Source organism: Ahaetulla prasina, chromosome 4 (assembly GCF_028640845.1).
Source record: "Ahaetulla prasina isolate Xishuangbanna chromosome 4, ASM2864084v1, whole genome shotgun sequence".
Lineage (NCBI taxonomy): Eukaryota > Metazoa > Chordata > Lepidosauria > Squamata > Colubridae > Ahaetulla > Ahaetulla prasina.
The window spans coordinates 141,823,530-141,849,481 of NC_080542.1; the positions used below are offsets into that span (position 1 = coordinate 141,823,530).

The following is a 25,952-nucleotide window of genomic DNA, read 5'->3' on the forward strand; positions in this document are numbered from 1 at the left end:
TGGGTCATTGGTAATAAATCATAGTTACAACCATTAATCATAAGTTACACATCCTGTTAAAGATGGCGTCGCTATGACAGCCTTGGTGAAATGCTCTCTATTTTCAAGAACACTGTCTTTTAGTCCAGGGGTTTTCAACTTTGGCCGCTTTAAGCCTGGAGGATTTCAGCTCCCAGAATCTACTTCTTCCTTGACTTTCATGGGGAGGTAATTCAGAGCAGATCTTCTTCTGATGAAAACTTGGCCAAGTGGCACCCCTTAAGGGCGGTCCTTCTAATGCAACCTTTCTGCAGATTTCCCCCCCACCCCCACCCCCACCCCCAAAATGTTTGGATATCTGTCTCATTTCAGTATTATAGCGATTAAGGAAAGTTTTGTTAGGCTGCTGGGTCTCCATCGCCCTTAGATTCTTTACCAGCAGGCTAGGACAAGTTTGCTGAGAGTGAAAGTTTGGTGTAGTGGTTAAGATGTTGGCTTGAGAAACCAAGAGACGGCGAGTTCTAATCCTATTTTAGGCATGAAAAACTGGTTGGGTGACCTTGGGCTATTCATTCTTTTTTAACCTAACTCCTCACAGGGTTGTTGTTCCGGGGAAAATAAAAGGAGGAAGGAGAGTTAGGTATCTTCTCATCCTTGAGCTGTACAGGTAGTCCTCGACTTGTGACCACAATGGAGCTCAAAATTTCATCTGTTAAGTGAGACATTTGTTAAGCGAGTTTTGCCCCATTTTACAGCCTTTCTTGCCAAAGTCGTTAAGTGAATCTCTGCAGTTGCTAAGATAGTAACATGCTTGCTAAATGAATCTGGCTTCCCCATGGACTTTGCTTGTCCACGGGGAAGCAAAAGGGGATTACATGACCCCGGGACACTGCAGCCGTCATAAATACGAACCAGTTGCCAAGCGTCTCAGTTTTGATCACGTGACCAGGAAGAGGCTGCAAAAAATTGTAACTCTGAAAACGGTCGTGTGTCACTTTTTTTCAGTGCCATTGTAACTTTGAACAGTCACTAAATGAACTGGTATAAGTCGAGGACTAAATCTGGTCTATGAAAAAAAAATGGCAAGATAAAAATCTGAAAAACAAATTCTGAGCTGTTGCAATGCATTGTGAAAAGTTGGTGAAGGGTGCCTTGGCTTTTGCCAGACCTTCCTTGGCATCTGATTTAGGAGGAATGCTGAAGACTACTATGGTTTCCGGATGTTTGCTGCCTTGACAGCTCTTCTTTTATTTCTTTTTGTACCCTTAAAGGCCCCACTGAGGCAATAAGAAGATAAAAACAGCACTGTAAAATTAAGCCAGTTTGGCGCAGTGATTGAAGCAGGCCTCCCACACTTGGCAACTTTTAAAACTCATGGATTTCAACTCCCAGAATTCCTCAACTATGTAAATGGTGGGTCTGATACCAGTGCTTAACTTCATTGCTTTGCGTGGCATTTGAAGGGCCAAGCCAGAATTCAGAACCAGAATGAAATCCTCTTTGCCAGACCCGCCTGACTTGCCAATATCCAACCCTCTAAGCCAGGGGTCTGCCAACTTGGCTCTTTTAAGGCTTGTGGACTTCAACTCCCAGAAGCAAAGCTGGCTGAGGAACTCTGGGAGTTGAAGTCCACAAGTCTTAAAAGAGCCAATTTGCAGACCCCTGCTCTAAGCCAATTAACAGATGTGTCAGCTTTTGGTATTTTCAGTGCCGTTATTAATGAGTTCTATCATTAAGAAGTTGTAGCCCGTTATAGTTTTCTGTAATGTAGATAGGATCTTGCCCTACCTCCATTAATTTCATTCCTTCTTTGCTTGCAGTGCCAACCACAAAAATCTTGGCTACCGGCGGGGCTTCCCATAATAAGGCAATCTTACAAGTAAGTGTGGCTTTTTTTTTTGCATTTGAGGTCAGTGTCCAGCGGGCCATTTTAGCCAGCTGGTGAGCTCTTGAGTCAACAATCAAAACTAGGGAACCAAGGTCTTGAGTGGGCAGAGACTTAGGAGCAATTAGCCAGCAGTGAAATTTGCGTAGGAGATGTTTACATGACCATTTGTAGGGAAGGCCATTCAGGATTTACCGTCCTTGTCATCTGTACATCTGTAGATCTCCTAGGTAAGAATCTGTCTGGCTCAAGCCCCAGTTGGTCTGGAAAACAACCATGGAAACCTCCACTCAAATTAGATCCTGCTAAGCACAATCTGCTGTTCAGCATCTATTATGCGTAAATATTACATACTAGGTGGATTAGGCAGGATTATGACAGCTGTCTTCCAGGATTTGAGGGGCTATCACAGAGAAGAGGGATTGACTTATTCTATAGGGCACTAGAGCAGGCATCTCCAACCTTGGCAACTTTAAGAGTTGTGGACTTCAACTCCCAGAATTCTTAAAATTTTAAGTTCTGCACTAGAGGGTAGGATAAGAAACCCACAACCTAGAAGTAAGAAATTAATTTTCATCAAATTTATTTCCTATTTGTTTGTATTTCCAAATTTTCTGACAGAGCAGTTAATTGGTGGAACAGTTGCTTCCCTGATTGTGAGTGCTCCCATCACTGGAGATTTTTGAGAATAAACTGGATAATCATTTGACCGGGATGGCATAAACTTTGAGAAGGGGATTAGACTAGAACAGGGCTCTCCAACTTCGGCCACTTTAAGCCTGGAGGACTTCAACTCCCAGAATCCCAGCAAAGCTGGGAGTTGAAGTCCTCCAGGCTTAAAGTGGCCAAGGTTGAAGACCTCTGGACTAGAAGACCTCTTCCAACCCTAGGATTCTATGTTTGCGCAGTCATTCAGAGTTGTTCTGTGATTTTGAAACTTTAGAATCCGTGAGAGTGCAAATATAATGTATTATTCGCAGCACACTGACTGTCTGTACTCTGCGCAGAGAACCAGCAGTTCTTGAGAACTTAAGAAGGGACTTGAAAGCAAGATAGTTTAAAAAAAAAAGGGCCCTTCCTAAATTATTCTCTCAGCCACGGTTTCCTGTTGTCAGTGTTGATGAAGTCCAGCTCATCCACACTTGGAAAGAGGCCTTTGGCTTCCTCAGTTGACACATCGTGGGACTGTGACATGACACCAAGAAGAAAAGGTTATGTCTATCTGTAGACGGAAAACCACAGAGGTTCATATCTGTAAATTCCAAGAAAAGGCAAATTAAAGCAGATGCTTTTCAAAGTCAACAACTGGGATCAGTCAATAAGCCACAACTTTATTGGAACCTTTTGCTATTGTCTGAGTGTTACTAGCATTGTGTATTACGGTTGTATTTGATTGCAACTGTCTAAGGTTCTGTAACGTTTGCCTCTTTGCATCCTGTTAACAAAAAACAGTTACAGGCAATCCTCCACTCACAACCACAATTGGGATCAGTATTTATATCACTAAGCAAGATGGTTGTTAAGTGAATGATTGCAGAATTTGGCTTTTCCCTTTGACTGGCTTGTCAGACACTGAGTCTCTAGTACAGGTCTTCTGCGTGAGCAGGGGGTAGGACTAGATGACCTCCAAGGTCCCTTCCAACTCTGTTACTGTTAAGACACTGGCTGGGAAGGTCACAAACAATGATCACGGTGACCCCAGGATTCTGCAGTTGTTGTAAATGCATGCTGGTTGCCAATCCTGAATTTTAATCCCATGACAGTAAGGATGCTGCAATAGTCATAAGTGTGAGGACCAGTTGTAAGTCACTTTTACTTAGTGCCATTGTTACTTTGAATGATCACTAAATAAATAGTTGTAAGTCAAAGGCTACCTGCACCATGTTTTGCAGGATTATAAAAAAATAAAAATAAAGATCTGCCGACAATTGACCTCGGCTAAGATCATAGAGCATGCAGAAATGATCTGTTGAGAATGTAATTTTTAGGAAATTTATTTTAGGGTTTTTGGAAGAGAAGGAACTCTGAATGGAATGTTGAAGCCAAGTCAGCAACCCAATTAATTCTGCCTAATTAGCAGATGCCAAGCTCCAAATATTTCTCACTTTTCTTTTTTTTTTACATATTTAAACATCCTTGCATTTTTCCCCAGTGAATGTTTTAAGTGAGATTGAAATAGTTCAACCCAGTCCTATGGCCTCCTTCCTTTTTGCTGCCCATAATTTGCAAGTAACTGATTGCTCTTAGTTTCTCTGTGGCTATACTGTTGGGGACCTAAGAAATCCAAAGACCAGTATTTCTCAAGGACAAAAAGTTGGATAGGGATTTTATTTTTTCCCAAAAATGGGTAAAGACAAGATTTGCAAAAGTAACCATGTAAATTCATCTCGGTCTAGTATCTTCTCCATCCTTCTAATAGTCCTCAAAACTCCTGGACTTAATTCAGTATTTTGTTTTCCCAGATATTATTTGCACACTCCAGGATTGGAAGGGAAATATTCTTTTACTGCAGGCTTAATGTGAAAAGTAGTCCAGATTTTGGCTATTGGGGTTCTTCCCAAATCCTGAGACATCTCTGACAAAAATAATATGATCTCCAGCAGACTGTTTGGTTTTAATAAGTGCAATATTTCTTTAGATCTGGCTTTTGATTAAAAACCCAGTTGCCCATTAGCTTGCAAGCCGCAAAACAGAATGCAGACGGTATTGGATAACTTTAAAATTCCATTCCCGCTCTTGTTTTAAACTGATTTTTGGCTCATGGTGAATTGCTGCCAAGTGACCCATCCTCATGTATTTTTCCATAAAACTGGATTCATTTGATAGGATTTACAGAATCCAGGGACTCTCCATAATCTATAACATAACATAACATCAGAGTTGGAAGGGACCTTGGAGGCCTTCTAGTCCAACCCCCTGCCCAGGCAGGAAACCCTACACCATCTCAGTCAGATGGTTATCCAACATTTTCTTAAAAATTTCCAGTGTTGGAGCATTCACAACTTCTGCAGGCAAGTCGTTCCACTTATTAATTGTTCTAACTGTCAGGAAATTTCTCCTTAGTTCTAAGTTGCTTCTTTCTTTGATCAGTTTCCACCCATTGCTTCTTGTTCTACCCTCAGGTGCTTTGGAGAACAGCCCGACTCCCTCTTCTTTGTGGCAGCCCCTGAGATATTGGAACACAGCTATCATGTCTCCCCTAGTCCTTCTTTTTGTTAAACTAGACATAGAATAGAATAGAATAGAATAGAATAGAATTTTTATTGGCCAAGTGTGATTGGACACACAAGGAATTTGTCTTGGTGCATATGCTCTCAGTGTACATAAAAGAAAAGATACGTTCATCAAGGTACAACATTTACAACACAATTGATGATCAATATAAATCATAAGGATTGCCAGCAACAAGTTATAGTCATACAGTCATACATACCCAGTTCCTGCAATCGTTCTTCATATGTTTTATCCTCCAGTCCCCTCATCATCTTTGTTGCTCTTCTCTGCACTCTTTCTAGAGTCTCCACATCTTTTTTACATCGTGGCGACCAAAACTGGATGCAAAACTGGATGCAGGCATTAGATTTATAACTCACCTTTTTTCCAAGGTGTGAGGGATGCTCAGATGAAAGTTCCCCTTCATTTTATCCCAACCACAACCTTATGGCCTTGAAGTCCGCTGAGAAAGAGCAGCTGGCCTAAAGTCATTTTGTATCGTTCTTTGAGATAGGCCAGGAAACAGTCACTGACTAAAACATCAGATGAATTTACTTTATTGTCGTACAGTGTAGCAAAAGAATCTTGAAAGCCTACAGGAGTTTCTATCTACTTTGTGTTATACCAAAAAGAAACAAGGAAAGTTTATTTTGAGGTATACTGTGTTTTTTCCCTTATTTTCCCAGGCCTGAGTACTGATGTTTTCTCCTATAATGATTTTCATCCATTCTTTCGTCAAAGTTATTCCTGTGTTCTTCTACATCATAAGGTTCCGTGGTTGAGGATGGATTTCAACCTACATCCCCAGAGCCTTATCCGCCAACTTTAACTTTAACCTATTACCTATTATTTTTTTTTCTGCTGATCCGCCTCTCCATCCGAAAGATGCCTTAAGCTACTTTTTAATTAATTTCCCAGTGGTGATTTCTGGCATCGGATCTCTTCTGGCTGCAAATCTTGCCTGTCTTGACAACGGAAGCAAACTGCAGAGTGATTTTTGCTTCTTAATCAAGTTGTGATGGACTTTTTTCTTTTCCCTTTTCAGATCCTGTCCGATGTCTTCAATGTTCCAGTCTACATAATTGATACGGCTAATTCAGCCTGCTTAGGTTCCGCTTACAGGGCCATCCATGGTACGTCAGCCAGAAGACTCTGAAAGCATAGGGAACACAGCCATTACAGTTGATTCTCAATTTATGACCATTTGTTTAGCCATTTAGTATAAGCCTTTACTGAGATTGTACATCATGAATACAACGAAATTGGTTTTAGCCTCACTGGTGCAATCCATGACAAAAAATACAAACAACATAAATAGTATAAAGAATAATCCCTATGAATAGAATAGAACAGAACAGAACAGAACAGAACAGAACAGAACAGAACAGAATAGAATAGAATAGAATAGAATAGAATAGAATAGAATAGAATTTTTTATTGGCCAAGTGTGATTGGACACACAAGGAATTTGTCTTGGTGCTCTCAGTGTACATAAAAGAAAAGATACCTTCATCAAGGTACAACATTTACAACACAAATGATGGTCAATATATCAATATAAATCATAAGGATTATGCAAGTAATTGGGGGAGGGGGAGGGAGAAAAAGAAAAAAAAAAGAAAAACTAGACATATGTTTCTGCTTGTGTGCGGAGTGGTTGTGGTTGTGTTTAAGACTCTGACAGCCCAAGGATAGAAAGTATTTTCAAACCTATTTGTTCGGCTGGCCATGCTTTGATGTCTTCTGCCCGATGGTAGAAGTGGGAAGAGACACTGACCAGGGTGTGAATCATCTCTAAGTTTCTTCCTTAGTCTGCTAAAGCAGCGAGACCTGGTGATGTCATCCAGTGGTGTTAGAGGGCAACCAGTGGTTTCTTGTGCCGCATTGATCATTCTCGAACAGTACTGGAAAAGAAATTGACTTACAACTATCGTAGCGTCTCCATGGTCACATGATAAAAATTTGGGCACTTGGCAGCCAGCATGGATTTAAGACACTTGTAGTTTCCCAGGGTCACATGTCTGCTATTTGCAACCTTCTCAGCCAGCTTCTAACAAGCGAAGTCAATGAAGTTGGATTAATTTAACAATCATGAGATTCACTTAACAACCATGGTAATTCATTTAATGATCACAGCAAAAAAGGGCCATAACATCTGGCACGACTCGCTTAATAGCCACCTGGCTTAGTGACGGAACTTCCAGTCCGAATTGTGGTTGGTAAGTCGAGGACTACCTGAAGAATTTTACAGGAAGAGTTCTCTACTCCTCTGAAAACAACAAAATACCTTATCCCACCAGACTTGAAATCCTAGGCTTAGAAAACTTAGAACGCCGCCGCCTTCGACAGGACCTGTGTTTAACTCATAGAATCATCTATTGCAATGTCCTTCCTGTTAAAGACTACTTCAGCTTCAATCACAATACAAGAGCAAACAATAGATTTAAACTTAATATTAACTGCTTCAATCTTGATTGCAGAAAATATGACTTCTGTAACAGAGTTGTTAACGCTTGGAACTCATTACCTGACTCTGTAGTCTCTTCTCAAAATCCAAAAAACTTCAACCAAAAACTGCCTACTATTGACCTCACCCCATTCCTAAGAGGACCATAACGGGTGTGCATATATGTCTTGGAGTCACGTGATCCCCTTTTGTGACCTTCTGACAAACAAAGTCCACAGTGAAGCCAGATTCACTTAACAACCATGTTACCAACTTAAGAACTCCAGTAATTTGCGTAACAGCAGTGGCAAGAAAGGTCGTAAAATGGGGCGAAACTCACTTAACAACTGTCTCACTTAGCAACGTAAATGTTGGAACTCGATTGTGGTTGTAAGTTGAGGAGTAGCTGTATTGCAAAGTGAGAGGAATCGGAGAAGGGTGGGTGGTTTATTAACCATGTGAAATGCCATGGAGGAGGGCCCCTTACAGTGGAAGAAAAATGCTTCTTTTCCACTACCCACCCCATGGCCTTTTCTGCTTAAGTTGGCTTTGTGGCTCCATGAATCAATCGCTTCTAGTCTTCATTCCCGGAAGGGCAGCATGTGTATGAAGGATGGGGCTGCTATGTTGTGGGGAACTGAGATAACCATAGCTGTACAGTGAGGAGGAGGAAGGCAGGACTTTTTTAAAAAAAGAGGACCTTATCAGTGCATTCTTCCAACAAGCAAACTCAATGGGGGGAAGCTAGTTTTGCTTAATGACTGCATGATTCACTTAATAACTGCAGTGAGTCACATAACTATAGCCAACACATTTGTAAAAAAAAACCATGCAACTCATGTAACAACTACCTTGCTTAGCAACAGAAATTCTGGTCTAACCGTGGTGATAAATTGAGGGCTTCCTGCATATTTTAATTTTATTTATTTATTTATTTTGTCAAACACATACTAACAATATATATAAGTATATATATATATAAATATATAGAGAGAGCACTGCACACCAGAACAACTAGACACAAGAACAGTTTTTTCCCGAAGGCCATCACTCTGCTAAACAAATAATTCCCTCAACACTGTCAAACTATTTACTAAATCTGCACTACTATTAATCTTCTCATCGTTTCCATCACCCATCTCTTTCCACTTATGACTGTATGACTGTAACTTTGTTGCTGGCAATCCTTGTGATTTATTGATATATTGACCATCATTTGTGTTATAAATGTTGTACCTTGATGAATGTATCTTTTCTTTTATGCACACTGAGAGCATATGCACCAAGACAAATTCCTTGTGTGTCCAATCATACTTGGCCAATAAAAATTCTATTCTATTCTAAGTATAAGCATAAAATAACCATACGAATTGGATACAATCAAAGGGAACATTAGGACAGGAATGGTAGGCACGTTGGTCCTCTTATGCATGTCCCTTACAGACCTCTTAGGAATGGGGTGAGGTCAACAGTAGACAGTCTTAGGTTAAAGTTTTGGGGATTTTGGGATGAGACCATGGAGTTGGGTAGAGCATTCCAGGCATTAACAACTCTGTTACTGAAGTCCTATTTTCTACAATCGAGATTGGAGCGGTTCACTTCTAAGTTTGAATCTATTCTTGTGTATTGTTGTAATTGTTATATTGTTATAATGCTTCTTAGAATAGGGGTGTCAAACTCGATTTCATTGAGGGCCACATCAGGGTTTTGTTTGACCTCGGGGGGGGGTGGGGAGTGGGCGTGGCTGGCTTGACATCACTCATATTGGGGGCACCTGTGGAGGACCAGTGGAAATGGGCTCCCGAACTCCATGTGGCCCTCCCGAGATCTGTTTTCATCGGCAGAGGGTTGCAGGAGGCCGTCACAGTTCAAAACTGAGCTTGGGAGCCCGTTTTTCTGGCAGAGGCTCTGTGGCTGGTCTTTTGCTTTTTCCAGGGCAGCTCTGCGGGCCAGATTTAAACACCCCACGGGCTGGATCCAGCCCCCCAGGCCTTGAGTTTGACATCCCTGTCTCAGAGCAATACAGTTCTGGTCACCAGGATTATGGGCATCTGGTGGCTCAGCAGATTAAGTCTGTCTGTTATTAACACAGCTGCTTGCAATTACTGCAAGTTCAAATCCCACCAGGCCCAAGGTTGACTCAGCCTTCCATCCTTTATAAGGTAGGTAAAATGTGGACCCAGATTGTTGGGGGCAATAAGTTGACTTTGTATATAATATACAAATGGATGAAGACTATTGCTTAACACAGTGTAAGCCGCCCTGAGTCTTCGGAGAAGGGCGGGATATAAATGCAAATTTAAAAAAAATTATGAAAAGGTTCTCCTTGTAGCTGCTAATGATAAATCAACTTTTGTGGAAGAGTCCTGTATTTTCTTTAACGTCACATAAAACTAATGTATCTTTGTGTTAACTCTCTGGCCAAGAGCAGCTTTGTGGTATTCTAAAAGGCTCCTGAATTATTATATTCTAGACCAGGGCTTTCAAAACTTGGCAACTTTAAGACTTGTGGGCTCCCAGAATTCCCCAAGGGTCAAGATCGGAAAACCCTGGTCTTGTCTTTGGCGAATAAAAACCCACCCTCCCAAAGTAGGTTTTTCTTTAGACTTGGATGTCCCACAAGGCAAGTCCCACACTACTTTGTGTGAGTGTGTTTGAATGAGTGCACTAATAGGGCTTATCCTCTTGAATCAGACCATGAATTCTGGTCAGCGGCCTTGTTTATAAGGCTGAATGAAGTTTCCCCTTTGTACACCTCCTTTTTAAAAGGAAAACGGTCCTGGGCCTTCAATTTATTCCTTCTTCACCAGTCCGCCTCTCGTGGCTGCCTTATCATCATTCTTCAGCGATCACTGATACTGTTGAACTTGCAACTGTGTGGCCAGCTTTACCCTCCATGGGACAAATTGAATTATTGACCCAGATGTGATCTCTGAGACCCCCACATGCCTAGATCCGTGCATTTGAAAATAAAATCTTTACTCTTTATCCTTCACTTCTGAAGACTGACCCGTCTGGGGAAGATCAATGCAACATATGCATCTGCCAAGGAGTTCAGACAATTCCTCATCTTGTTTCTCCCCATTGATCTTATTCCTAGGACTTGTGGCAGAGACAGGACTGTCCTTGACCGATGTTGTGAAATCAGCACCGGGGCCCCGATTAGCTGCTACTCCAGCTGTAGGCGCAAGTCAGGTAAGGAGACGGCCTTATTTATTTTTTTTCCCCTTAGTCCTATTGGCTTTAAAATTACAACGGTCACACAAGGTAGTCCTTGACTTAACAACCATTCATTTATCCCAAAGCTGCTTTTTTATTCAAGAGGCAACTGGACTTCCTTCATTTTTCTTTCCTTGAAGATGTTTTGCTTCTCATTCATTCTCATTTTCGCTTCTTGGATGAGAAGCGAAACGCCTTCAAAATAAAACCAGAAAGTCCACTTGGTTCTTGAAAAAAAGCACCTTTGGGACAACCATGACCTCGATGACTGAGAATCCCTGTAAACATTGGACCATTCATTTAGTGACCGTGAAAAAAAATGACTTATGACTGTGATAGTATCCCCACAGTCATGTGATCAAAATTTAGTTGTTTGGCAACTGGCATTTACTTATGACGGTTTCTGTGGGAGCTCCTACGCTTTGGACTTCCCCCTGGTTTACGCCGAGTGCCTGATCTTCGGACTTTTCGCCGTGAGCTGAAAACGCATTTATTTATCCAAGCGGGACTGGATTAAAAGTTTTACTTAATTTTAACTGGGGTTAGTTGTTAATTTTTAGGTAATGGGGTTTTATCATTTTAATTGTAATTTTAAATTTTGGCCTATTTAAATAAGTTTTTTACTTAGTTTTTATTGTGTATGATTTCTGTATTTTTATCTGGCTGTAAACTGCCCTGAGTCCTTCGGGAGATAGGGCGGTATAAAAATTTGATTAAATAAATAAATAAATAAATAAAATATGTACATAATAAATATCTTTAGCATTGAGGCATACAACAGGATGCCCTCCAGATGTTTTGGGCTATAGGTCCCACAGTCCCTTGCTGCTGGACAGATTGGATGAGGCATATGTTTAAAACACCTGGAAGCCATCAGGCTGCTTACCTATATTTTAGAGCAGGGGTCTCCAACCTTGGCAACTTTGTGGACTTCAATTCCCAGAGCTTTGCTGGCTGAGGAACTCTGGGAGTTGAAGTCCACAAATCTTAAAGTTGCCAAGGTTGGAGACCCCTGCTTTAGAGCACTCATTGAAGAAGCGATACTTCTTCCCACAAAAATGTTATTCCCTGGTGAATCCTAACCTCACATTATGGCGTATTATGAATGCACTGACCCAGGCTTGCTTCCTGAATTACACATGTGCTGTAGAACCCAAGGCCAATATTGAATTCTTGACTGCCTAGTAGTTGAAGGAGATTAATGCAGGCGGGCATTTATATTTTTTTTGTCTGTCCTCGTGGATCTGGATGAACTTCTCTGGGATTCCAGAGCTCCTGGGAAACATAGTCGGGATATCAAATTACATTGGACAAACCCTTGGGGCATCCCTATGCCTGCCTTCCGTTGTGCTGTGTTTCTATTTACCTTGATGGTGAGATGTCAATCCTAGGTTTTCCTGTGTTATGGAGAAGACAACCTCTGATGCCCCCATACTGTCTCCCCCTGGCCTCCCTCATTTCCCCGTGATAGAAAACTGTACGGTTTTGTCTGCTGGCGGTATGGATTCCTCCACGCGTATCACCGTGGCAGAAGCCGGAGAGTTTGCCAATAATCCAGAGTGTTAATATGAAAACTGCCAGGGAAGTTTATAATCTGATGAGTCAGTTTAGTTCTGTTTTTAACAGGCTGCATCTTCCTTGTCTTTCTGATTCTGTTCTGTTGAGTTTAGCAGCTTTCATTTAAGTGATGGTTCTTTTTATAAACCTCAAAGTCGACCAGAGGTTAAGTGCTGTCTTCTCTGTAAAATAACTGTGTGAAGTGTTGTCTTGATCAGAGACCCTCCAGTTTGCTTTCAGGGTATACAAAATAGGTGTTTTCAGCGAGAAAAGAAATGCAAACAGACACTTCCGTATAAATAACCTTCAAAAGGCAAAATTTACACGGGTTTGCATTTGTTTTTATATATATATATATATATTTGTTTATATACACTTAGGCAAATATATAAACACACACACAACAACACACACACACACACACACACACAAACGTTTTGTCTCCCCTATAGCTGATTCTGCAGCATCTGGTTAAAAAAAATGGGTAGAATTAATTTATGGAAAAGGGTTATTTCTGGATGGCATTAAGTTACACAAACATTATTTCTATAGTCCTTGACATTCAGAAACGTCTGTAGGAGGGCTCCAGATTGCTAAGATAGTTAATGGTGTGTCATGGTTTCCAAGTGCAGTTCAAAAGTGGGAGGGGGGGAGGGGACTTGGGTTTTGATGTTCCCTCAACCATCTTGCTGATATTGACCCCTGACCTTCCCAGTGTAGATGCTACTGGATTTCTGTTGGGATTTCTGGTGTTCTTGCATTGTCAAAACCACAGTACAAGTACAAAGGTTGACTCAGCCTCCCATCCTTTATAAGGTAGGTAAAATGAGGACCCAGATTGTTGGGGGCAATAAAAGTTGACTTTGTATATAATATACAAATGGATGAGACTATTGCTTAACACAATGTAAGCCGCCCTGAGTCTTCAGAGAAGGGCGGGATATAAATTCAAATAAATAAAAAAAAATCCTCAATTTATAACTATTCATTTAGCAACCATTGGAAGTTACAATGGCACAGAGAAAAATGACTTAACAACAGATCCTCACGCTTACAACTCTTACAGCATCCCCATGGTCACCTGATCAAAATTCAGGCCCTTGACAACCGGTGTGTATTTAAAATTATTTGAAGGCCCTTTGGGATCTTCCCAGCCGGCTTCCAACAAGCAAAGTCAACAGGAGAAGCCGGATTTGATGAACAATTTTATGATTCACTGTACTGCAATGTTTCGCTTAACAACCATGGCAAAAAAATTGGGCACATCCACTTGCTTAGCACAACCAGAAATTCTGGTCCCAGTTGGGATTGTAAGTTGATGGATCTTGACAAACTTGAACACTGGGCTCTATCTAACAAAACCAAATTCAGTGTAGAGAAAAGTAAAGTCTTACGCTTAGGCAAGAAAAACCAAAAGTACACATATGGACTGGGGAAAGCAGGCTTAATAGCAGTAACTGTGAGAGGGATCTTGGAGTCTTAGTGGACAACCAGTTAAATAGGAGCTAGCGATGTGCAGCGGCAGCCAAAAAAAGCCAATGCAATCCTAAACTGCATTAACAGAGGGATACTGCCAAGATCACATGAGGTACTAATGCCACTCTATAAAGCCCTAGTAAGGCCATACCTAGAGTACTGCATCCAGTTTTGGTCACCACATTATAAAAAAGATGTTGAGACTCTAGAAAGAGTGCAGAGAAGAGCAACAAAGATGATTAGGGGACTGGAGGCTAAAACATATGGAGAACGGTTGCAGGAACTGGGCCTGGCTAATCTAGTGAAGAGAAGGACCAAGGGAGACATGATAGCAGTGTTTCAATATTTGAGGGGCTGTCACAGAGAGGAAGGGGTCAAGCTATTTTCCAAGGCACCTGAAGGCCAGACAAGGAATAATGGATGGAAACTGAACAAGGAGAGATTCAACCTAGAAATAAGGAAAAATTTTCTGATAGTGAGAATAATCAACCAATAGAACGGCTTGCCTTCAGAAGTTGTGGGAGCTTCACCACTGGAAGCTTTCAAGAAAGACTGGACTGCCATTTGTCAGAGACGGTGTGGGATCTTCTGCTTGTGTGGGGGGTTAGACTAGTTGACTTTCAAGGTCCCTTCCAACTCAGTTAATCTGTTAAGAAATTCTGGTCCCAATTGTGATTGTAAGTTGAGATCTTCCTGTATAAAAAAACTATTAAAAAGGTTTTTTTTTAAAGTCAAACTTTGGCCCCCGTTGATCCTGGAAGGAAAATTGGATCTTGACACTGAGACACTTTATCTCTGCTATCATAAATAGTTTTAAACAGGCCTCTACATGAATTCTTGGGGTATCATGGATATACTCACTAAAACACCTGCTAAGAACATTCATGTTCAATAGTAGACAGTTTTTGTTTGAAGTTTTTGGGATTTTGGGTAGAGACTATGGAGTCAAGTAATGAGTTCCAAGCATTAACAACTCTGTTACAGAAGTCATATTTTCTGCAATCAAGTTTGAAGCGGTTGACATTTAGCTTGAATCTATTTTTTGCTCTTGTAATATTGCGATTGAAGCTGAAGTAGTCTTTTATAGGAAGGATATTGCAATAGATGATTTTGTGTGTTAAACACAGGTCATGTCGAAGTCGACGGAGTTGTAAATTTTCTAATCCCAGGATTTCAAGTCTGTTGGTATAGGGTATTTTGTTGTTTTCGGAGGAGTGAAGAACTCTTCTAGTAAAATATTTCTGGACTCTTTCTATTGTATTTATGTCAGAGATGTGGTATGGGTTCCAGACGGATGAGCAATATTCAAGAATAGGTCTGGCAAATGTTTTGTATTCTCTAGTTAGTAGTGTAGAGTTTTTGGAAAAGAAGCTGTGTAAAATTAGGTTTACAACTCTTAGGGCCTATTTCAGACCGAGTTCGAAAAGTCAGTCATAGCAGAAACCAGCCTTAAGAGAAACAGTCAGTTTAATGCAGTTAGAGGAATTTGTTCACGTCAGATTTATTTCATTTCGGCTTAAAATTTACAACTTTAGCTGCTAAATTTAGATTTTATGACTCATTTTTAAAATTTACATGTTTAATGTATAGTTGTTTTAATTTAGAATTTAGTAGTTCTCAGGGGAAAAATATTTGAAGAAAACCACTGTTTTAAAACTGGCAAAATTCAGATTTGGACCCTGTTAACTTTTAAAAATTTGTCATCAAAATTACGACTGCCAGTATACTATCCTTATGATTTATATTGATATATTGACCATCAATTGTGTTGTAAATGTTGTACCTTGATGAACGGATCCTTTCTTTTATGTACACTGAGAGCATATGCACCAAGACAAATTCCTTGTGTGTCCAATCACACTTGGCCAATAAAAATTCTATTCTATTCATTTGTTTAGCTTTTTTATATAGCCATCACCAAAGTCTCAAGGTGGTTTACCATAAATATTTATATTGTAGGTAGTCCTTGATTTATGACTGTAATTGAGCCCAAAATTATGGTTGCAAGTTGTTCCGGTTGTTAAAGAGGTCATCATATGACCAACTTTATAATATTTTTTGCGGCAGTTGTTAAGTGAATAGTGCGGTCATTAAGTGAACCCAGTGCCCACAATGAACATTTTTTTGGTTGGAAACTGGTCTTAAAAGCTATTTTTCAGCAAAAAACACTATATACTGTGATCATGTGACTGCGGGGTGCTGCAAATGGCTGTAAATGCAAATTGGGTTGCTGAGGACCCAAAATGCAATCACATGACCAGGAAGGGGAGGGTATCAAAACTGAGTCATAAGTATCTTTTTGTTGACTGATGTAAGTGACAGGTCGTAAATGGATGATTGATTATACATTCTATTCTATTCTATTCTATTAAAAAAAATTCTACATTCTAGATTCCCCCTGACTGTTCCATCTCTGAAATCAAATGCAGGTAATCCTCGACTTATGACTACAATTGAGCCCAAAATTTCTGTTGCTTTAACATTTGTTAACTGAATTTTGCCCCATTTCTTGCCAAACCTGTTAAGTGAATCACTGCAGTTATTAAGTTAGTAACATGGTTGTTAGATGAATCTGACTTCCCCATTGACTTTGCTTGTCAGAAGGTCGCAAAAGGTGTTCACAAGACCGTGGGACCCTGCAACTGTCATTAATAAGAACCAGCTGCCAAGCATCTGAATTTTAATTGTCTGACTACAGTGTTGCTGCCACTGTTGGTAGCTCTGGGGTTGGCAATTTGGTTGCAAATTTTTCATCACCATTCAAGGAGACATCGTCAGTGCGTTTTGAATTGTGCTTGTCTGTCAGAACACAGGTCTTTAAATACCTTTTTATGAGATGAAAATTAGTCTGAATGTTGTTTGTTCGGATACTAATATTCAAACACATTTCAAACAGTTGTATGAAAAATGTCTCTTTTTTTCAGTGTCGTTGTAACTTTGAACAGTCACTAAACGAACCGTTATAAGTCGAGAACTACCTGTCTCTTTCACATACTGTGGTACCTTGGTACTCCGCTGTTTTGAAACTTGTCCAATTTGGTATTCAAAGCATTTTGATGTGAAAATTTGGTCCCGATACTCATTTGTTTGGTACTCAACACATAAGTTAGAAGTCACTGTTGGCTTCTTTGTGACTCAATACATTATTCCTTATGGGGAAAAATTGTTTCACGCTTCCTGGAACCAATAAAGGATTAGGTACCACTCAGTGGTGGGTTTCCAAAATTTTTACTACCGGTTCTGTGGGTGTGGCTTGGTGGGCATGACATGGCTTGGTGGGCGTGGCTTGGTGGGCGTGGCAGGGGAAGGATACTGTAAAATCCCCATTTCCTCCTGATCAGCTGGGACTCGGGAGGCAGAGAATAGATGGGGGCGGGGCCAGTCAGAATTTTTACTACCAGTTCTCTGAACTACTCAAAATTTTTGCTACCGGTTCTCCAGAGCTGGTCAGAACCTGCTGAAACCCACTTCTGGTACCACTGTACCTAAACATCAGGCTTTTGTTAAATGAAACAAACAAAACATTAAAAAGTTACAATATTTATGTAGTGACTTACCAAGCACATTTAAATTATATTAAAGTAACCAAAATATCTTTACAATCCCTGAGGCGTGTCACAACTTTTGAGCACCCCTAATGTTTAGAGATTGAAAGTTCGAAAATTTGACATGCTCTAAAACTGAGCCATGTACTGTTGTGGAGGACAGAGGGAATGGCCATGAAGGACTACTAAGACAATGGTCAGATAAGATGGGCTAGTGGTTGGACCAAAAATAAAAAACAAAAATGGAAAAACTGTCTCAGAGAAGCCCCTCTCTAATTCATACAAAAATACATGAAGGGAGGGGGGGAACGCATTCAATCTTGTGAGATTCCATTACTGTAGCTGTCACAGTAAAAATAATCTTGAGCTAGGTGGCTATCAGTTTCTTGATCTAGCACTGATGATGTTACCTCGTAAGGGTAATAAAACGTTTGCAAGAAAACAAGCAAGCTCAGAGAGCAAGGACCTCCCTCAGTTTCTTAACTCTTCTGCGTTGTAGGACCCATAACCATCTTGCAATTCTGAATGAGCACATTCTCTTAGACTTGTGAATTACTTGATCACAACATGTGTTTCCTCTAACACAAGGGTGTCAAACTCAAGGCTGGGGTGGGGAGGGGTGGGGTGGGGCGTGCGGATCTGCCCCATGGATGCTCAGATCTGGCTCGCGTGGCTGCCATGGAAATACCAAAGGACCAGTCCGTGGTGCCTCTGCCAGCGAAAATGGAGTTTGGGAGGGCTGTGTGTGGTCCTCCTGAGCTCCGTCTTTGCTGGCAGAGGGTTGCAGGAGGCCGTTGCAGCTTGGGAGCCTATTTAGGCTCCTATTTAGGAGCTTGGGAGCCTATTTTCGCTGGCAGAGAGCTTGAGCCGCCACAGGGTCCCCCAGCGCGAGTGATGAACTGGCCACTCTCACTCTGGCTATGCCCACCCATCCCTCCCAAGGTCAGACAATCCTGATGAGGTCCTCAATGAAATTGAGTTTGACACCCTGATTTAACAGAATTTGCTAGATCCAGTGGATTCCTGGTCTATCAGCTAACCCCCAACAGGCTTCTTTGGAAATAATGAACAGGGACGTCCGATAAGGATCCTTATTCCAGAGAGAGAGAAAAGAAGAAGAAGAAACTATACAGATGTTAATCCTCAATTTACAACCGCAAATGAGCCCAAATTTTCCATGGCCACACAAGACGCTGTTTAACTGAGTTTTGCCCCGTTTTACGACCTTTCTTGCAACAGTCGTTAAGTGGATGACTGCAGTCGTTAAGTTAGCAACCCATTGTTTCAATGAGTCTGACTTCCCCATGGACTTGGCTTATCAGAAGGTCACAAAAGGTGAACTGGGACAGCTCAATCGTCATAAATACATGCCAGTTGCTAAGCATCTGAATTTTGATCACGTGAACATGGGACTTTTGCAGCGGTTGCAGGTGTGAAAATGTTCATAAGCTACTTTCTTCGATGCCGTTGTAACTTTGAGTGGTCACTCAACGAATGGTTGTAAGTTGAGGACCTCCTGCAATGAAAGAATACCAGCAATTGCTACACATCTAAAATAAAACCCATATTGTGTAAAATAGCAATAGCAATGGCACTTAGACTTATATGCTGCTTCCTAGTGCTTTTACAGCCCTCTCTAAGCGGTTTATAGAGTCAGCGTATTTGCCCCCAACAATTTTGGGTTCTCATTTTACCCACTTTGGAAGGATGGAAGGCTGAGTCAACCTCGAGCTTTGACTTAAACATATTCAGTTTTTATACCACCTCCTCTTACTTTTATTCTGCAGTGGCTAGACGGAATTTTCTAGGAGTTTCCATCTGTCGATTCTTTTGGTAATGGACCAATCTGATAACGGATTGTATTCCTCCAACAGTTTGAGTACTACTACACACAGGCAACTCTCGATTGTGAGATTGCAGCAGGCACTTCGAGGGATACTTGCTGGCCATATTCCTTTCCCTCCAATCTCTTTGGTGCTGCCTAGCACCATGTGAGGTGGATCTTACCTGTTCACAACTCATCCACATGTGCCCATCGCCTGCTGATCTTGCAGAGAGGGGTGTTGTGACCCAGGCCCAAGTAGGTAGTCATAAACTTAGTCTGTGGAAAAACAAACTTTATTCGAACAGCTGGGAATTACTTCATTCCCAGCGTCGTTCAACTCAAAGTAAAAAAATTGCCTCCCAACACAAATTCCTCAGTTGTCTCCCAAACCTTAGTCCAATTAGGCAAACTGCCAAAGGCCTTTCCTGGCAAATGTCCAGAAGCCACAAAAACAAAGAAGCAGAAGACGCAGCTACAACGTTGTTTTCCGGCAAAGCTGAAACTCCGCTGCTGGTCTGTTTTAAGCCTTATGGGAGGGGCCAGTCATCTCTTGGCCCTATTCCCGAGTTGTCCTCTCTGCTTGAACTGTTCTTGCCTTCTGGCAGCTCTTCTCATGAATGCATTAGGAACAGGCTCCTCCTGTTCCTCTGCCTCACTACTGTCAGTCTCTGGAGGCTCTGGAGTCTGCACCTCACTTCCCGATCGCCCTGGCCTCACCTCAGCCTCATCACTGTCCGACTCCGTTGGCAGCTCCTTAGACTGCTGACAGATCACAACAAGGGGGTTGTGTATGAGCGAAAGTGTTTTAAATCTTTGTCTTGTTGCGAGTGGGAGTGGGAGTTGGTGTCCAGCTCCTACTGGTCTTAGTCAACACAGGTCCCAACAAGAGACACAACATCTGGACATCAAATGGTTGAGCAACCTTCTCCCATCACAGATATAAAGCTGTGGAGAGTTTTACCAGCTAAGCAGAAGAAGACTGTCTTTTGTGACTGGGATTCTTGCTGAAGGCCCACATTTATCACGATGACGATGATGTAGGTTTGGAAGAGCTGGCCCGAAGCAGCTGATCCTTCTTCCCATCAGCTGGAAATGAATAGGGTGTTAAAAAGGCCATCGGATGGTAATTAACTTTTGCTCATTATCCATCTAGGCGAGGTTGGAATGGCCAGCTGAGCCCATGAAGTTTTCTGCATTTTGTTCCAGGAAATCTGTCAAAGTTCTCACTCTCTATGGTCCTTCCCCCACCTCCCCCCGCCCCATTAAGAGTAGAGAAAGGAAGATTTGGAAGTATTTCTTTTAGAAAAGGAAGATTAATCCAGAGCAGTGGGCATGACTGAAATAACTCGGGAGATTTTATAACACTAAGTATGTGCTAACAGACAGTAAGAAGCCATTATGGCCACATTAAAATGCTGGAGTAGTTTAGCAATCTATTAAAGCTGGAGATGCTTGGCTTGTTGGTTAATTAAGCCAAAAGGTGCACGTACATATACATGCACACAAGTCACAGGCCCTACAAAATGGCCTCTAACAACTTTAACAAGCACAATAATTTTCTTGTTTGTTCAGATGTGAATGCCAACTTGGTTAATGCGAAATGTGAATAGGGCTAAAGCTTTAAATTCCTGCCCTTCCTTCCTTCTCATTCATTTTATATATGCTTCCCCTTCTTTCCCACCTCTGAGCAATCAAAGGACTCGGCAAATGAGTACAGATAGCCTTCGATTTACAACCATTTGTTTAGTGACTGAAGTTGCAAAGGCACTGAAAAAAGTGAGTTACTGGTTTTCACACTAATGACCATTGCAGCATCCCACTGATCATGTGATCACCATTTCCCAGCTGGCCTTTAACATGCAAAATCAATGTGAGAAGCCAGATTTGCTTAATGAGTGTATGGTTCACTTAACAACCGCAGTGATTCACTTAACAACTGACAAAAAAAGATCATAAAATTGGGGCAAAATTTACTTAAGAGCTGCCTTGCTTAGTGGCAGAAATTTTTGGCCTAATTGTAAGTAAAGGATGTACTATGTTTTCCTGAAAATAAGACGGGGTCTTATATTAATTTTTGCTCCAAAAGATACATTACAGATTGTATTCTGGTTAGGTCTTGTTTTTGAGGAAATAAGGTACTACCGTGTTTTTTCCGAAAATAAGACCTAGCCTGATTTTTAATTGTGCGCCTAATATAAACCTTACCCAAATAAATAAAGGGGGTTGGGTGTGGCCAGCATAGGAGGCAGCGAGCACACATGAGCTGACAGTGTCCGGCAGCAGATGCAGCCCGCGCAGTACAGGTGAGTTGATTACCTATCCAAGCATCAGGCGGGGAGGAGGCATGCGATCTGGATGTGCCACGGGAAAGCTGAGTCGGTGGGCTGCAGTGGCGGCCAACCACAGGAGGCTCATCTTCACGTGGCAGCACCAGTAGTAGACAGAGGCAGAGGCACTGGGGGGAAGGCAAGTTGATCCGGACGTGCTGCGTGGGCCGCAGGAAAGCCGAGAGTTGGTGGGCTGAAGTGGGTGGCTGGCCACGGGAGGCTCGTCTTTGAGTCTCGTGGCTTGCCTGCAGCCTGCGCGGCACGTCAGGAGTCAGGATCACCTGCCTTCCGTCCCACACCTGTGCCTCTGTCTGCTGCTGGTGCCACCGCGTGAAGTCGAGCCTCCTGTGGTCGCCTGCCCATTCTGGCTCACCAACCCTCAGCTTTCCCTCGGCCATTGCGGTGCATCCAGATTGCCTGCCTCCCCGCTTGCGCCTCTGCCTCTGACTGATGCTTGGACAGAGAATCAACTCACCTGCGCTGCTTGAGCTGCACAACACCAGAGTGCACCAACCAAGGGACCAGTGGGCTGTAGCTACTGCTGGATACCATCGGTGCCCATGCGCTTACCACTTCTTATGTGGACATTGGAGGTAGGACGCCCCGTATTTCAGGGAAATACAACCCGAAAATCATATTTCCCTAAAATAAGCCCTAGTGATTGTTGTGGAGCCCTCAAAAACATAAGACTGGGTTTTATTTTTGGGCAAACACGGTAAATGCGTTTGACTGGCAAGCTCAACTGGGGCTTATTTGGGGGGGGGTCAGGCTTATATTACAAGCAGCCTGAAAAATCAAGTTTGGGTTTATTTTCCAGTTGGGTCTTATTTTTGGGGAAATCTGGTAGGTGCATCCATCACACCTGAAACTACTTTTCATAGTTTCAGAGAATGACAGAGGTGGAACTTTGGTGTTCTGTCCCCTCCCAGTCTCAGCCATGCGAGCTGGCTAAATAAGCCAGTAATTGAGTTCATGGCTGCTGTCAGTCCTGGCAGGGAATCTGCAGCTGCCTGCCAAAGTCTCCCTTTTATCTTGGGGTTGCCAGGCAACCAGGAAGTCAGCAGTCCAGGCTGAATGTTCAGCTCAATTCTCCAAGAGTCAAAGAGTTCAGCTCACTTCTCCCCGAGTCAAATAATTCAGCTCAATTTTTGCTCGTCACAGAGCAGAAGAGCAGCCAGGTCTGCCTTTATACTCTGTGGGGTGTGGCTCCGTGACTTAGCACTTCCTAGGCCTGCCCCACCCCTGCTTCTGTTGTTCCCGCCTCTCCTGCCTACGAAACCTAGGGTCCAGCCAGGCCTGATTGCCATCAGCCGGGTCTGGAGGCGTGGCCTGGGGGGAAGAATCAGGGGACGGAGGCCTCATTATCTCCTCCATCTGGCCTGCCTCTGGCTCCTGGAGCTGAGCCAGGGAAGCCAGTGCTCCAGAGGTAAGTCCTGATGGCCCTTCCCCCTCACTTGCCGTCACTTTCTGGCAGGAGGCCCGGCTGGGGGGGGGTTGCAGACACAACACTTGGAGACCTTCTAATATAGTTCCAATCAAGATCCTCATATCTCTCCATACATTGGATTGAAAACCTTCAGTGAGGGACATTGATAACTGGAAGAGGCAAATGTTCCCATTGATTAATAGCTCTCACGGTTGGGACATTCTTCCCTTATTCCAAGTCTTCTCATGTAAAAGTTTTACTCTCTAGTCCCAATTCTTTCGTTCAGATGGTATGGATAATCAGTCCATAAGCGCTCTATGGCTTAGGACCGGGCTATTTACAAGACCGCCTTCTGCCACCGATAGCCTCCCAACGACCTGTGCGCTCCCACAGAGCGGGCCTGCTCCGGGTGCCATCAGCCAAACAGTGCCGGCTGGTGACCCCCAGGGGGAGAGCCTTCTCTGTGGCAACACCGACCCTATGGAATGAGTTCCCTCCAGGGTTACGCCAACTTCCCGACCTCCGTACCTTCAAGCGGGAACTGAAGACCCTGCTATTCCATCGGGCGGGACTAGCCTTAATATTATTTTAATTCAATATTTTAGTTTAACTTAATTTTAATTGAATTTTAAATTGTATTATCTATTTATAATTTTATATTTTAGGGTTTTATATCGGTCTTTTGACCATTTTAGTTTTAAATTGGCCGGTTAAATATTTCATTTTAAATGTATTGCAAATTTGGGGTTTGTATTGTGTACCTATGTGTTTTAATAAGGCTGTACACCGCCCTGAGTCCTTCGGGAGAAGGGTGGTCTAGAAATCTAATAAATAAATAAATCGACCACCCTCTTCCTGGGGATCACCCTTCAAGGATTTGAATATTGAATTCTAAGCTACATAATGGAACCTATGGCATGAGGCCATAATGGGGTGGCTTGGCTAGGGAGGTCAAAAACCATCAACATGGCAGTGGCATCTATCTCATCACCTGCCTCAACGCATCTTAAAAAGGGGCGGGGCCAGGTGCAGGTGCCAGGTGTTTTGAACCCTGCTCCCAGGGCACTCCGCCACACTAGAAGACGTGAATGTTTAGAGGAGATTTAACACCAATAACAACAACAGCAACAACAAAAAACTTTTATTTCCTTTCCACGGTCGCATGGATTTGAAACCAAAGCCAAGCATCAGTTATTCATGCTAATGGCCGTTGCAGCAGAGGCTAGAATTTTGCAAATTAGCAAGTTGAGCAGTCAAGTCCAATAAAAGTCAAAAACGCTGTAGCCTTAAATGTAGCTGTTCGTTTCATCTGACACTTTTAATTTAAAGCCCAGTGGATCACTCCAGTGTCTCCCGTGTACGCCCATATATAAAGGTGTCATAATAAGGCCCCTTCTCTCTCTCTCTCTCTTTCTTTGCTTTTCAGTTGTAAAAACAATAATGCTACTAATAAGATTTGCAGCCAAGAAGGAACACGGAGCTTGCAATTTTGGCAGCAAATTTGCTTTCAGCTATAGGGGAGGCCATTCTATTAAATCTCAGTTGGAACAGAGCAAGCTGACTTTATCAAGGCTGCAGATAATCAAAGTGAGAATTAGTGAGGCTTGACTGTAGATATTTCAGTAAATAAAAGAGCTATTTTTGCCTGACATATTGATGCTCTTAATGTAGCCATAAGTGCTTGTTCGGTAGTTTGCTGGTTGCAATATATATATATATATATATATTTCCAAGGAAAATAAGATGTCCTACTCGGCTGGGAGGATGGGAAGGTTTGTTAGGATAGTCAGGAACTTGGAGCCTTTTCTGTCTTCTGGGTCTCAGTTTTGTGCAGCGCTTTTCTTTGTTTTGTGGGTGGAGAACGGGTGGACAATTTTGGCGATTGAGGGACAAGGCCCCATTGAGAAGCTGTGCAAGGAACATGGTGGCCAATGATGCAAAGTGGATACAGTCATGTCTTGTGTGCAAATGAGGTCAGGATTTCATGGAACCTCTATTATTATTATTATTATTATTATTATTATTATTATTATTATTATTATTATTATTATTATTATTATTATTATTATTATTATTATTATTATTTCTGGGGAGACTTGAGGGATGTGTTTTTTTCCCTTCTCTCTCTTTTCCTTCTTCTTTTTTCTCTTCTTTTTTCCTATTTTTTTCCTTCTGCTTCTCTTCCTTCTCCTGCTCTGCCTCCTTTTTTCTCCTTCTCTTCCTCCTCTTCCTTCTCCTCTTTTTTCGGTGCCTTCTCCTTCTCCTCCTCTTTTTCTTCTCCTCCTCCTCCTTCTTTCTTCTATTTTTCCTTTTTTAAAATTTTATTTACATTTATACCCCGCCCTTCTCCGAAGACTCAGGGCGGCTTACAGTGTGTAAGGCAATAGTCTCATTCTATTTGTATATTTTACAAAGTCAACTTATTGCCCCCCCAACAATCTGGGTCCTCATTTTACCTCCCTTATAAAGGGTGGAAGGCTGAGTCAACCTTGGGCCTGGTGGGACTTGAACCTGCAGTAATTGCAGGCAGATGTGTTTTAATAACAGGCTTCTTACAGCCTGAGCCACACCGCGGCTCTTTTTCCTTCTTCTCCTTTGCCTCCCTTCCCTTTCTTCCTCTTTCTTCTTCTCTTTCTCCTCTTTCTCCTCCTCTGCCTCCTTTTTTCTCCTTCTCTTCCTCCTCTTCCTTCTCCTCTTTTTTCGGTGCCTTCTCCTTCTCCTCCTCTTTTTCTTCTCCTCCTCCTCCTTCTTTCTTCTATTTTTCCTTTTTTAATTTTTATTTACATTTATATCCCGCCCTTCTCCGAAGACTCAGGGCGGCTTACAGTGTGTAAGGCAATAGTCTCATTCTATTTGTATATTTTACAAAGTCAACTTATTGCCCCCCCCCAACAATCTGGGTCCTCATTTTACCTCCCTTATAAAGGATGGAAGGCTGAGTCAACCTTGGGCTGGGTGGGACTTGAACCTGCAGTAATTGCAAGCAGCTGTGTTTTAATAACAGGCTTCTTACAGCCTGAGCCACACCGCGGCTCTTTTTCCTTCTTCTCCTTT

General features: G+C 42.2%; 1 protein-coding gene across 12 annotated transcripts in view; it reads left to right on the forward strand.

Moving 5' to 3' along the window:
* The window catches only part of XYLB (xylulokinase), a 201,322-nt gene that overhangs the window by 129,726 nt on the left and 45,644 nt on the right, over positions 1-25,952 (forward strand). For all 12 annotated transcript variants that reach the window (XM_058184406.1, XM_058184398.1, XM_058184402.1 and 9 more), the window contains 3 exons: positions 1,800-1,858; positions 6,123-6,210; positions 10,624-10,718. In XM_058184406.1, the coding sequence (XP_058040389.1) occupies positions 1,800-1,858; positions 6,123-6,210; positions 10,624-10,718 (242 nt within the window). The remainder of the gene's footprint in view (positions 1-1,799; positions 1,859-6,122; positions 6,211-10,623; positions 10,719-25,952) is intronic.